General features: G+C 40.3%; 1 protein-coding gene across 5 annotated transcripts in view; it reads right to left on the minus strand.

Annotated features, from left to right (window-relative positions):
• Positions 1-2,048, minus strand: part of LOC111248279 (carbonic anhydrase 2-like) — a 64,097-nt gene extending 62,049 nt beyond the window's left edge. The window contains exons 1-3 of one of the 5 annotated variants that reach the window (XM_022800357.2): positions 689-2,048; positions 374-480; positions 3-159 (exon numbers count right to left, since the gene is read on the minus strand). In XM_022800357.2, coding sequence (XP_022656092.1) covers positions 3-36 — 34 coding nt within the window. In that variant the 5' untranslated portion in view covers positions 37-159; positions 374-480; positions 689-2,048. Of the gene's footprint in view, positions 1-2; positions 481-688 lie in introns of all 5 variants that reach the window. The other 4 variants (XM_022800356.2, XM_022800359.2, XM_022800358.2 and 1 more) reach the window with 4 other exon arrangements.
• Positions 2,049-14,608: the final 12,560 nt, after the last annotated feature.

Below are 14,608 nucleotides of genomic sequence, written 5' to 3' on the forward strand. Positions count from 1 at the left end.
ACCGTTGCACTCGGAGTATCCCCACGTCTGATGCATCTTGGTTCCGTTGTTGTTGTGTTAGCGCTGCCTGACAGCACACGACAACGGCGATGACGGCTTTTTATTTTCGAACAAGTCTTGACTCAGCTCATTGAAACCGATCAGAAACAACTCCTGATCCTAATCAGTCACAAAGCACACTGGAAGAACTGTTGATCTACATCGATAACCCGACTAAACCTGTAGATCTAACGAGTAGTGAAAAGTCACCTAATCACGGTCCACAATGTCTGAGAAAGCACAGTTATTGCTGAGAATGTATCTCTATATAGACATATGTACCTTTATTAATTTATATATATAAGTTACCGCTGTACTAACTGTTGTTTCTTACTTTACAGACAAACACTGTACTGTAAATGCTTAGAAGTACGAAAACAAGGCTTGATCCTTGTTTGTTACGTTCCTTTTTATCTTCTGAGGTAGAATGGATGATACCGTCTGAAAAGGATTCGAAAAAAGCGCATAGCAAGGAATCGAGGCGGAGATCCGAAGTATCCGAGATCCCGATATGAGGAGGTAGTTATGAATTAGAATGCCGGTAGTCTAGTTGCTGTGGACAAGGGCCCCGAAACTATTGTCCCACCATGTAATAGCAGCTCATGCGTGTCTGTATTAGTAGAACGGCTCGATTCTAGTTGTTACTAACCGTTATCGTTGCAGCTTTTAGATACTGGTTTGCTTGTATGGCTACTGTCAGACGCTGTCCTCTTGCCGGCTTAACAGCAAGGCACACAATGAGCAGAACAGCAAGGCGCGCGAACGAGCACACGTCGCGCGAGCTGCTTGAGTTCAATGTCACTCACCAAGGTGGCGTACCAATTGCTGAACGCCTCCCTTCCTCTCTCAGTTCCGTTGTTTTTGTTGGTATTCTATATGCGCCAAACAGACGTGCCTTCTCCTTCCAGAAGAGTCATATGGGTCATGTGCAAGCAGTAACGGTGAGTAAGTGATCTGTCGCTGTTCCGGTTATTTGTTTGCCGTTGGTTCCGAGCAGGCCTGCCTTCTAATTGGTTGCTCTCTTATAATGTTGCTATCTCTGCTTGCGTGTTGTTGTTCAATGCGTATGGCGCGTTAGTATCTGTACGGACATCCAGCGACGGCGGTCAGGTCTTTTGCTTTGGCAGTGAGTATGGCGCTGGCGGTTTTCCCCTCTCAGGCCGCTAGCCGCTGGCGGCGTTAGTATGCGACGGTGGAAATGGTGGCTTCGTTTGCTCTTGCAGCAGAATGCCCTTCTTGCAGTGGCAGTAGCACCGATGAGGCCGCCGGACGAGCTCTTGCTTTTCTCGCCAATTCACCACGAGGCTTGTGGTGGCAGTAGTGGCATTTGTGGTGTACCACGGGACGACAACGGCGTTACTGCTGGCCCGTGTCCGCCTCTCTATCATCCAGCCAGCCTGCTAGTCGGTGCCCGACAAGCGGCTTCCCAACGTCGAACCAACGGCACGGGCGGCAGCGACAGAAACAGCGGCCAGTGCAGACATACGAAGCTGCAGCAGCACCACCAGTATCATCATCGCTAACAGCAGCAGTAACGCCAACAGCTGTGGTGGCGGCGCGAGCCCTTGCTCAGCGGCGGTGGCGGTGGCGGTGGCGGCGGCAACGAATCCTTCGAGGCGGAGGAGAGCTTTCCGTTCCTTGGTTTTATTTGCCCTTTCTCTCTACGGAGGATCTCTTTCTCATAGCTCTTCCCTTCATTTTCCTCTTTGTTTTCCTCCTCCTTGTCCTTTTCCTCTACGAAGCGCCTCCCCCACGTCCTTTGTTGTAGCCTAGAGCTCTTCTTCTCTTGATTGTCTTCGTCCTCAGCAATGACCTTTTCTCCGTCCTTGTCGTCGCATGTCGCAGGCCTCTCTGGCCGGAAGGCGTTTTTTGTCCGTCTCTCCGCCTAGTCCAAAAGCTAAGATCTTTTGCGCCACGAACGCAAATCGAACGCCTACGCGAAAGACCTCGCTAAGCTTACAATTATGCTACAAAACAGTCTCCTTACGAAGGCACGGGTTACCTGTGCAAGTGTAGCTGTTAAGCGCAGGTCGCTGCTTGGCCTTGTAGCTAAGATCAAAGTTTGGTCTTGCCAGTAGCAGTAGTACGAGTGAAGGAGTTGTTTCGGGGAAAGGGATAAACCGCGGAGAAGGAAAAGGCGAGGGGTGGCCAATACAAGGTCTTTCCGCTTTCTGGCTGTTGCTACCGTCGCCGTTCGCGCACGTTCCAAAACAGTTCCATGCTGCTGTTCAGCACCCGCGATTAGGTGCGCGCGGGTCGACACCATTAGTTACTACCACGCCATTTTGTTCCACGGCAGCGTGACCGGTATAGGAAAACTGAAGCGGCAGCAGAAGTAATAAAACGAATTGAATTGAAGTTTTACAGGCTAACTTAGCGTTCTGTGTAGCCAAACTGCGACGGATGCTGCCGAGAAGTGGCTGGGATGTGGCTTCATTCGATATTGATAGGTTCGAATACATAACTAGAAAACGACTACGTTTAGAAACTTTTAGATACTGTATAGTATACAGTCGTACGCTGATTAAAGACAAATGTATATAAAGAAAAACTATCGCGAGTACAGGAGAGACGAAAGGCTCAAACAGGATACACAGCTCTTTGAACAAATGGATCTACTTCACCTTACCGAACTAATTTTCAGTGCATTTCGACAGAACAGGTATCTTTTATGGTATCTGTATATCTCCTATTGCATTTCGATGCACTTAGTCTGTGTATAGCCTCAAGAGGACAATTCGATAACTGAGCTTCAGCAGCGAGAAACTTCGATAGCCATGTTTAAGATTTGTTCAAAGATATATCAACATAGGTTGTTCAATGCGAGCAGCTTGTAAGGTCTGAGCGGGCAAAAATATTATCATATTGATGGCCTTTTCATTGCTCAAACTTCCCTCGGTGTTTTTTATGCTTAGAATCGGAACTACGCTTTGTCTGCGTCCGATCAGATAATAAGCAAATGAGTTCTCACTGCGTGTTCGGAAAGCAATTGTTTTTATATGATTCATCTCGTCTATTGTTTCATAAGCAGGTTTATATAGATGTAAAAACTGGAACTTTTTATATTACTGCTTTGATTGTTTCGAGAGTTAGGCTTTGCAAATGCTATTAGAATTAGACCCATTTCTACTAGCTGTACATGTTCTGAGACATTTGAGCCATTCGTGGTCATTCCTAGTAACAACAACTTATTTAATGCAAATTGGGTTTCACGAACGTCGCTCGAAGTACTGTATGCTGTTTATTTTTTAGATGTAAACAGTGCTTCTCAGGCAACAGGCTCCATGCCCAGCGGGTATGGCCATCTTTCACGAAATAGGTATTGTTTCATAGCATAATCCATGTCCTGAACATCCCAAGACGTTCCCGAAATTTCCTCATACTCAATTCAGCACGACTTTGCTCGTAGATAAGCATAGCTTACTTATCTTTCACAGAATAGAAGTGTTATTATCAGCGTGTTTATCTCAGTTGTATAATAGAAAATCTGTTAATTGCTATCGTAACAGAGTAAATAGGGCGTCGGATAGACAGCAATATTATCGTCTAGGAGTCGCAAACGATTACAATCAAGGTGGGGTTTCTGTTACATCTTATCATGAGGCGAAAGGATTGGTACAAAATATAGGAAACAAAATAACAAATTACGCAAAGAGACCTAAAATATTATGATGTTGTTTTGTATCAGTAGCATTGAGGTATATGATGTCTTCACAAGGGTTATTTTAGCTTTGATTGTGACCTCAAGTAGTTCGTTTTCTTAACTACTAGTGTCATGACAATCCGAGCCAGACAGAAAATCATTCGAACGAACATAAGAAATGCATCATTAAATAAGCCCGCTGTTTTCCATCATCGAATGGAAATGTCAATGTTCTTGCTGCGAGAACCCTTCTCGATTATTCGAGCTTCGTTAAAGACTATTATTGTATTCTAATTGGGAACTTTATTTCGATAATGGACTATGGTGCTAACAGTGGAGGAATCGAAGTCCGTGAAGCTACACAACGAAAAAAATTATGATTGGTAGGGATGAACACATTAAAGATACTTTATATACAACCTTTCGTTAGAAATAGTGCCATATTATAAGTAGGATCTCTCAAAAACAATGTACTCATCAGGAAAAAATATCTAAGGATCAAATAGATAATAACAGTAACAATATGCAAGATTACAAACATTGATAGCCTGATTAAACTTAGTCCAGCTTGGTCTTTAGTGAGTTTATTGAAAAATTAGAGTCATAAAATTAAATTGGTATGAGCTTATTATGGAGAAGCCTTTTATTCGATCTTGGTGGGAGAAGTATAAGATAATAGAAATATAAGACGAATCAAGACCCGTAACGGGTTGCTCCATAAGCATAACAAGAACCAAAATGGTGGACGTATCAATCGAAAGAGACTTTCCGAAGCAGCGTTTGCTTTAATGAGTGGACACCAGCTCAGTGCCGATCGCAGTTTACGTTTTCAAACTGTCTGTGTTATAAAAAAATTGCACCAACGCCTTTTTTAGTTTGAGTTTTATTATCGTTCTCGGGTAGTTTTTAACAGGAAAAAGACACCTTCGAATCAAAACTGAGGAAGCAAACTTGAATTCAACTTTATCTAGTGACAAGCGATTGAATCACTGTTATTTTTAGAGTAGACTTATGCTGCTTGTGTTTCTAAACTTTTGAAAAGGTTAGAATTTGTGAAAAAAGGAGCTTTTGAAATATGTTCGACGCAGTTCCCGTTCCGTACAGCGGCCCAAGCTAAACATGCCCCAAATATTTGGCTTAATATCTGTGATTGGTAACCTCGCCGGAAAATTTGTTATCTATTGACTCAGCTGTAGCACTCAAGGAATCACCCCTAACGGCATCAGCACTCTACATGTGGTTTTCGTTCAAACGAGTTTTATGGATCTAGCTCTTTTCGAAGTTCGGCAATCATTTGTAGCAGATGTTAAGAGGTTCAACAACTTCGAATCAAGTGTTAAACTAACTGCGATATGAGTATCACAATCTGAATCTAGTGTCAGGTAGTGAAGAACATATTTTTTCACCTTCCACTTTGACCGTTATTCAGTCTTCACGGCCATTATTACCCGAGCTTTGAAGCCCGAAAGTTATGTAATCTTCATAATAATGTAGCTGCCGCCCTTGAGTCCCTTGCAGAATCATTTCAATTTAAGTATAACTCACATAAGGTACATTTGGCGACCCTGTAGACTTTCCAGTTAGGTAGGTGCATTTCTATTGCCAAGTCAAATTGAGGATAAAATAGCCTTCGTTACGTTAAAAGCTGTGAATGAAAATTCATAGAGAGTGCGACAAAAGTCACTTGGTAGTTATGAATGTAGATGTCAGTTTTATATGCTCATTTCATAAACATTGTTAATCAATGTTTATGAAATGAGCATCTAAATAATAATGTTTAATGCAAAGCTTCAAATTTTTTGTGATAAAACAACACAATAGGGTGTTATGTTGAAGTCTTGTGAGATTCGAAGTTTGTTCAAAGCTACTAGAACGCCTTTGCTGACGTAACTAGAGGAATAACTTGTGCACCTAGGTCATATTATATTTAATTTCATACATTGCTATGCTCTGTCTGTAGCAACTCATAAAGTTACATCCGCCCAGTATCTTTAAATCATTCACATATAGTATGGACGATTCGCCGTCAGGACCATTGCGTTTAGTGCGAAATTCGTTAAAAATTATGATTTTCTTTCGAGTGGTATGCTAAGAAATGAGTGCAATGGCACCGCGCAACGTGTACAGCCTCGTCTGATCCATACATCTAAACCGACCAGGAAACTAAAAGAAAGGCCCAGCAAAAAGGTTTACCGAGGTAGAAAGAGTGATCCGTTAGCCTCCCAGACGTCCAATGACGACCATAGCTAGCCGTAAGCATACGCCTACGCGCATCATTATCCTTACGCTGAAGTGGCTTCGGTAATAAGCGCTGTTCTAAGGCGAGGATGTATTGGATTAACCGTTTGAAATAATGGCAAAGAAGTTGTCTGTATGCGTTATGTTTAACTCTACATTACCTAATGGAGAAAAACTTGTATATAGATCTTATCGTGTAAACATGAGAGGTAATTGGTAAATTTTAACGTAGGTCCCAGACAACGCATGAACGTCTTTACACAGACATAATATAGAATGAAACGTGTGATCAAGAGAAATACCGACAACGAAAGAAAACGGTAACATTATCATTAAGATACCTAACGTACCAATTGAGTACCAATAACTACTTGGTGACTGAGCTCGAAATGCTACCTATTCTATCTACCTCCATATTCAGTTGATATTAATTGGTATCAATCGAAGCAAGTGGGACAGATAATTAACAAAATCATCATTTTGGAACATTATCGAACCTCTGTTGTAACCCAGGGCTTCTTCGACCGGTGGTCAAGTGCGGAGACGGGACCGCCAGTGAACACAATAATGACGGTAACTCAACGTAGTCGTTAAGGCGCCTTTAATCTGCATTTCCTATTACATTCGGCTTACAAGTAGGTCTGCTTCTACATCCTTATTGAGACCTGGGCAACGAAGCTGCGCGTGAATTCACTTTGTGGATCGCATCTCAAACGACCAAGTCTTAACCTGCTTGTTTTTTTATAATCGACATTTTAATCAAGTTAATGTGATAGAGTCTGAAGACAACGCTGTTGTACTCAGCAGTACTTGCCTCAATTTAATCGCTTGCTATGCATGTAATTCCCCAACAGGAGAACGCACCTGTTCTTATTGAAAAAATAGCCCAATATTTCTATCCTATAAATAGAACAACTCCTTTTTTTTAACTAACAGGAGATCTCAGCCGGACAGTATAAAATCTCTTAAGAAAATGCTTAGCAATTACGGATACTTAGCAGCACATGACCTATTGGTGCAGGTGTAGAGTAGCGATTTCATTCGTCCGTAGATCCCCAAAAATTCTGCATATAAATACCAATCATTGCCGTACGGCATGACCTATTGTAATTCGCAGAGAGGGAAGCAGGTCTGGAGAATCTATAAGCTGCTATGGTGAATCATAAAATATTACGAGCTCTCGGCCTTCTTTTTTTTTTCGACTATCTTCTTGGATTTTTAGAGAGTGGAAAAGTTATTTTGGATGGACAGCATGGTCTTCGTACCGTCCGATGTTCTCCGCTTGTTCTATACTTCTGAAACAAATGCGACCTTGCCTTAACCGAGGAGGATAGTTTATCTATGCTTGGTTTCACAGCGATATTTAATACAGCACCAAAGGCTAACTCGGTGTCTTTGGCTCACTGGAAGTACCGAGAAATACGCTCTAATGAGCCACATTTCAGTAACTGGCCCTACTCGAGCTATGCGATTGAGCTACAGAAGTGGTTCCGGGTTATACTGTGCTCTCCTCTGTATCGATTAGTGGCTTGCCCATATTCGGCAAACCCAAAATGACCTACAGACAACCTAGTTTTCACCTAGCTTCAGCAAAAGCCGTTTTCACTCTCAGTAAGTCCTGACTATTCTTCTATATGTCTGAGGATTGGAGGCGGACGTTCGAGAAGCGTGAAAAATAATGTTCTGACGTCAGATTCTACTCACGGCATCGGACGTGTTGCTATTTGATGCCAGAGCCTATGTACTTGGATGTAATCTTGGACTGTCGTTTAGCGAGCACAGTTCAAAAAGGAGGACGAAGATATTAGTGATAGCCACAACTATTGACAAATCATCGAAGTTCTTACTAAAAACGGCATTGACTCGTTTCAATCTCACGATAACTTTTATAGCTTCGTTTGATAACAGTTTCCGACAATTAACAACTATAGTCGTAACAACGAGACTGCCACTTCCAAACTAAGCCACAGAACGGAATGGCATAAGCATGAGATTTGTATGCTTACCGTGCTTTAAAAAAATACCTGCCATATTTGAGCGAAGGCCGAAATAGTTACCGTAAGCCAGAGTCTGTTGTTCATAACAGAAATTACGTCTGTTGTAACGGAATGCATAAATTTAACAGCGTTGCAATTGTATTTCACCGAAACGAAATCGTTTGATATGCTCAATAGATATCAGTTCATATAATTCGAAAACCTTTGATTTGCAGGTTCTTAGAGAGGCGGGTCGGTGAGTCAGAGCTTGCCACAAGGGATCTAGTTAAGTTCAGAAAATTACAATAGCACCCAATACGGAATTTGGCATGACATAATTGCAGAAATGGACGGTCATGTTAAATACATCTGGTGTAGATGTTTCTTGCAACAAGTATATAAGCATTATTTGAGCGAATTTCAGAGGGTCAAGTATAACTAAAATTGTCAAAATATTCGGAAATGTTTATTTAAAAATATAGCGTATGTTGAGCAAAATTCTTAAACCTGCGTGTCCTATGACAAGTTGAGTATCATCATTTGTTGATCGCGCGTCATCCACTGCTATCGATTGCGTTACAGCAGAAGGATGTTGCTTCACCGCCAGGTACCCATGGAGGGTTTCAGTGCAAAATGATTCAGTTTTTTTTTTCATTTAGAATTTTATATCTTTACACTCTTCAGTCTCACACAGTATTGTCGAGGAATCTATAGCAAAACTACTCTAGACGAAAGCTGTCTTCAGATTACTGTACTAAAAGCAGGTTTTTATAAATAAACCTCGTATAGCCCTTAGTAGACAAACTTCGACAAACGCCACAGGTATTTCAGGTACACGTCATATATCATAGAAATCATATAGATACCGTCGAAAAACGCTAAAGCAAGAGATCTAGTTGATGTAGTTTATTCCCTAGTTTTCTTAGAAATTAAGGAATACGTTGTATTTTTGCCTAATAAGAAAATTGCAGTTATCGATATGGAAGTCAACCGCACGAACAGATGCGGCTCATTGGTGGGTAAAAGCAATTTCCCAGCCGATGTACACATTATGAATATTCGATATATGTCGTAAGTATCTTCTGAATCCCCTGCGCTCTATAATCTTACGCCTCACACGTGACATGTTATGTCCCTCACTGTAGTTTGCTACACAGTAAATTTTCTGCGTGCTAACGACTCGTACCACGAGTAAACGAAAACGTCACTCGTGCCCGCTTTGAAAACTCCTGCAAGCAATAGCGCGCAGGCGCATACTCAAGGATCCCCTTATAGAATAGCGTCATGCAGAAGCGAATAGCAAAGTTGTGTTATAAATGGCCAATTTTAAGTTCTATAAAATCTTATATTGCTCATGCATAAAGGGTCTGTATATCTGCTTGCTGGAGATTCGAAGTCTCGTTATAGTCGCTGAAAGGCGACAGGAAGGAAGATAGTGTTATCTCACGCCGATTCATCTATGTAGCACATTTTCCTAAACGTTTGCTTACTAGATTCGTTTGACGATGATTCTTTTCGAAGTTTTTTACCGAAGGCGAACATTTCAAGGTGTGCGTACCTTTTGTCCCCAGACAGTAAGTGTGTCGTCGCCATTGTCTTAACAACACAGTGTAAAACATTTGTACGTTTAGCAACGTGAATACCATTATATTTCACGCTCGTAATGTTTACACCATTACTTCTACAAAGGTTATGCATAATATCTATATTATACCACTACATTATAATCACAAAAATAATTACTCACGTTAGACAACAAATAACGGCATTGACTTGCAACTTCAAGTGGTTTCAATAGTTTCATAATCGGATGCTTACCGATTAGTTTCATCGCTGCGAAAACATAACAGTAATGAACTTAAAAAATATATTCCTTCGTTAAGAAGCAGGCCCAGCATCTTTGGGCCATCGAGTGGAGCTGTTTGGCAGAATCCTCTTTTGATAATCCGACCCTCATTAAAAAACACTATTACGTCATAGCTAGATTTACACAGCCGCCAAAGGGCCGTCAGTTTAGGCAATGAGCACGTTAACTTACTATCCAAAGCTCAGACGGTCGAAATCACAGCGAACGAAAATGTCAAAAGGTTAAGTTGACTAAAGTTTTTCAAACTAAGCGTTTCAGCTGAGCTAAATATTACGCAGGCACTAGTTTTTTTTTTTGCTTAACTTTATTGTTAACTGTCTGGCTGTTAAATGCTTTGTGAAGATGTGTCATAGACTGGTCTCGCTCGCTTTTAATGAAGTATCCAATTTAATTTCTATATGGCGCATACGCTGAGACGAAGTGCTCGTGTACCAACAGCCCTACCCCCCAAATATATTCAATTTTTCTTAAAGCCTCTATTTGATGCGGTTCGCCTTATGAAGCAGTGACCGGCTTATCAATGCACTATCTCCGGGAGTAAAATCTATTTACTCATATGTTGTTTCACACAAATTTTCTGATGTCGGACCATAATCTAGAAAAGTAAAATCAGATGTGACTTGACGTAGGAGATTAATATTTTTTAGAGGTAACTTACCTTGTGCAGTGACAAATTGTAACATTGACTCACAGGCTTAGCCTAGCTTCCGTTATCGATGTTTTAACGTCGTTCAAAAACTGCTTTACCGCTGTTTTTCCGCTTTTTGACAGACATTGCTTGCAGCCTACTCCCAAAGGAATTTCATATCGTTCAAGCTAGAAAATCATCTGCAATCAATATAATATTATAGATGAAAACTATGAAATTATAACCGACTGCTACTTGTGTAAGCTGTGTTGTTATTACGACTTTCGGCACCATATTGACGATGAATAAGTAAATGCATACATCATAGCCACGGTATTATCTCCGAGGGCTTCATTAATTGGCAATGTTTATCCCTCCGTCGCAGTTAACTTACTAACTTAAATTAGAACACTAACCAGCTTTAAGGCACAATAAAGATTAGACTTTTTAATTGGTCTAAAACATATCTTCTAAGAACTGTTTCAATGCAACAGCCTGAAAATTATAGACGGACAAACTTGTCGACCCCGCCATTGCCCTAACTACCTAGATGTTTGGAACTTTATACAAGCCTTGATTCAAGCATATTCTTCAGTAGGACTGGTAAATCGTAATGTTTAAAAACTGATTATGAAACCAATTTTTGATTGCCGGATTTTAGCGTTAAACACTAAGAAGCACCCTTTACAGCGAGAACTTTCATTAGCTGCTACTTCTTGCCATATAGCTTCGTTTATACTGTACTTTGGTTGGGTAATTAAAACGTTGACTAGGCTATACTCGCTGCCCCCGCGATAGCTAACCTTAGAAACACGTTGTGGTCTAGGTTCGCACCCGAGCATAGACTTCATTTCGTGCTGGGGGCTACTCGTCCAGTGGAATGCCTAACAGCGATACCGGATGTAAAAAATCGAAACATGGAGATTGTATAGGTCGTAGGATTCACGGTGGTAAATACACAAGTGGGACAAGTGCAGATGATGTTTGGAATAAGAAGTTAGCCAATTTTTTTTTCAAATATGGCCTTCTTAGTTTATATCTCTATGTGAATAAGCCCTCTAAGTCGCCTCTTTTTAGGTATAACATTAAGGACCTGCCTTCGTTGGGAGTTTCTTTTGTGACTGTGAAAGTGAATCTTCCTTGACTCATCTGTGATTTCTCCAACAAATCTATAAAACGACACGGCAACGGTATAAACAGTTATTTACATTATAATAATTTATTTTGTATTTTCTTATTTTTCTGGTTATTAATTTCTAGTAACTATTTTTGGCAACACTGGGCTGTTGTTTTTAGTTGAGAGTTAATTATTACCATAGCAACGCACAAAGAGATGTGCATCGGCCACCCTTTAGCTCTCTTAGACCAGAAGAAACTATGTTAACTCCCTTACGCTAAGTAGTGTGCTTACACAAAAATGGTTTAGAAATACTTCAGCGTTAGGAAACACAAGTTATGTTGGTTTTAGGCCAAGCATCCTTGCTGACTTGCGTTCGATATTATTATTCATGAACAAATTGGCGGAACCTGATAACGATTATTAATGTTTCAGGGGTCTATTATGTACAAATTGGTTTTCGCAACACAAAAGAGGAAAACTGATCCTGCTTTGCTTCGTGTTGAGTTGCGTGATCGGGCACAATAGATGCAAAACGCTGTCCCACGTAGGCCATCCTTAGGTTAAACCTGCAGACATGACAACCACCTATCCTCAAACGATATTGCGAGCAATACTAAAATTTGCGTACCATTCTAGATCTCCTAGTGCTGGCTGGATTGGAGCTGCCGCTTCTGAGCTATTTACAGAATCATTTCAAATATAGTGCAGCCGATACAGGCCATATGGCAATTTTACCGGCTTTCCAATTGAGAAAAGTTCCTAGAATAGCACGTGAAATCAAAGTCAAAATCGCCTTTATAATGGGTAGGTAATAAGATGGGTCAACGAATCAATGGGCACAATAATCTGATCACCCGCTGTCGGTACTTCACATATCCCTACCACTCTCAATTGTTTTTAAATATTATATATTTTAGAATACTCTATTAACAAATCTTCCTCCAACGCGCTTAGTTTCTTGTTTGTACTTTTTTGGGTAACGATGTCACACTCCGCAGTGGTATCGGCATTTTAGAGCAACTAAATTGTTGTAAGGTTTAACACAATATTTCGATTTCTACTAATAATTTTCAGTAAACATAAAAATAACTCAGTAATATGTTACACTTTATAAATGTCAAGTGATACATAATAAAATTATTACAATGTTAGCTACACTTATATAATATTATGCAGCACTTCTGTTTACAGAAAAAGATCAACTCCCAGGTTTGCCCGTTTCTGTGATCCGAATGCAAAAAAAAATCTAACATTGATGTCACTATAAAACCGAAATTTCATGAATAATATTTGTTGACTATAATAACTGCCTCAGTTAACGTATATTCATGCTTTCATTGGAGAATGCATCTTAGGCTAGAGGTAAACGTGCGATATTCTGTCTACGACAAGCCGAATCTCGCTGAAATCTACTCTTCGTCTCACCGTATATCTTTGAACGTTTTTTTCGATCAACTGGTGTCAAATGTTGACCTGGCGGAAAAGATACTTCGCCTAAAACCCAGCATCTATTAACGAGAAAGCTGGTCGAATTTTTAGGTCGCTGCGAATCTCTAGCGCTGGACCAAGCAGAGATCTAAGCTATAGCACTTAAAAACAGACATGGTCTTTTAGGTGCTAAATTATTATAATCATAATATTGACCGGACCAACAACATGGCTAACATATTTGGATAATATCATATAAAGAAAAGAAAAGCGTATTTTCATTCCATTTGTATAAAGCTTTATTGGATCGATGCTATTTTATTGACTGACTACTCATAGGTATTCGGGCCAACTCCAAGTAATTTTTATTCCATCAAAAAAGCCATAATATGTTCACAGTATTTCAGCACTTTTAACAATAGTAACATTAACATACGGTTTCATGTTTTAATTGTGTGTATTAATCCAGTTAACCGTTATGTGATTCAATGTTATATTTTAATCTGTGATTAGTCGTACACAATATGTGCACCGTGCACTTCGTAGCGCTCGCACTGTTCTCCGATATGGCGCAAATATTTTTAATTCAAATGAACATTTATAATTGTTCATGGGCGAGCTTGATTCACGCATGAATGGGACTTGTTTCCGTAAACACTCTGAGCAACTACAAAATGAAATAAGCGAAACCCTGTAAGCGACTCACATTCTGCTCTGAACGACTTTCTCTAAGCACAGAGGCTTATTTGCAGACGCCTGCGCTTAAAAACGGTTAGTAGTTGTCTATTAAATATTAAAACGGCTGAAATCCCAGTTTTAAGATGGGTTTGGTTTATTAGAAAAAGCAAAACGTAAATTAGAATAATTTTTGCCATATCGACTTGGTTTTCGCGACATCAGACGTAGTAGAGTTAACTTCTTGCTAAATAAAGGTATAAGCAACGCTGGACTCTATAGTTAATAGTAATTGTTTTCCAACTAGTTCACAGTTGACTTCGTAAAATTTGCAGCTATCAAGAGCAGGGTTTTTTGATTTATTGTTTAAGCGAATATCGATTTATTTGGTGAAATCAATTTAGAAGGTAGTTACTTTAGGCCAGGCTGAATACAATGAACAAGCGCCATATTTATTTTGTGTGCAAAAGTATGTTTAAATGTTACTAACTAAACTTTTCTAGATTGATACACTTTACTAGAGAGACTGCTTAGCGAAAGTACTGCAGCACATCATGCCGCGTAATGCCTGAGGCATGTTCCACCACATTTTGTGCGGACGCACATAGCGTCTGGCAGATAAAAATCCGGTCCTACCACTATTGTAGTGGAGATGATTAAGCCCATGTACCGCAAAACGTGTAATTACTATAAGCGATGCAGTCTTATAGAGTGTTTTAGGAATCCATGATTGATTCAGCCGAGTTTTTCGAGTGATGCCGATGAGAGGTGTTGCTACACTACCTGGATTCTATGAGAAACTACCGAAGTCACCATAATTTAAAACAGAGCCAGTGGCATCTGTAGAGACAATGCGGAGGGTATCGTACACCCTATTCGCTCATTGTACTTTGTCCTTGATGTGCTCTCTAAAGGCTGGGTCGTTCATAGGCACTTAAACGTACATCAAGCACTTGAGGCTAGTCACGTACTTAAAGGTCGCTTTGCCTCTATG

The sequence above is a fragment of the Varroa destructor genome, unplaced genomic scaffold (genome assembly GCF_002443255.2).
Source record: "Varroa destructor unplaced genomic scaffold, Vdes_3.0 BEIS01000003.1, whole genome shotgun sequence".
NCBI lineage: Eukaryota > Metazoa > Arthropoda > Arachnida > Mesostigmata > Varroidae > Varroa > Varroa destructor.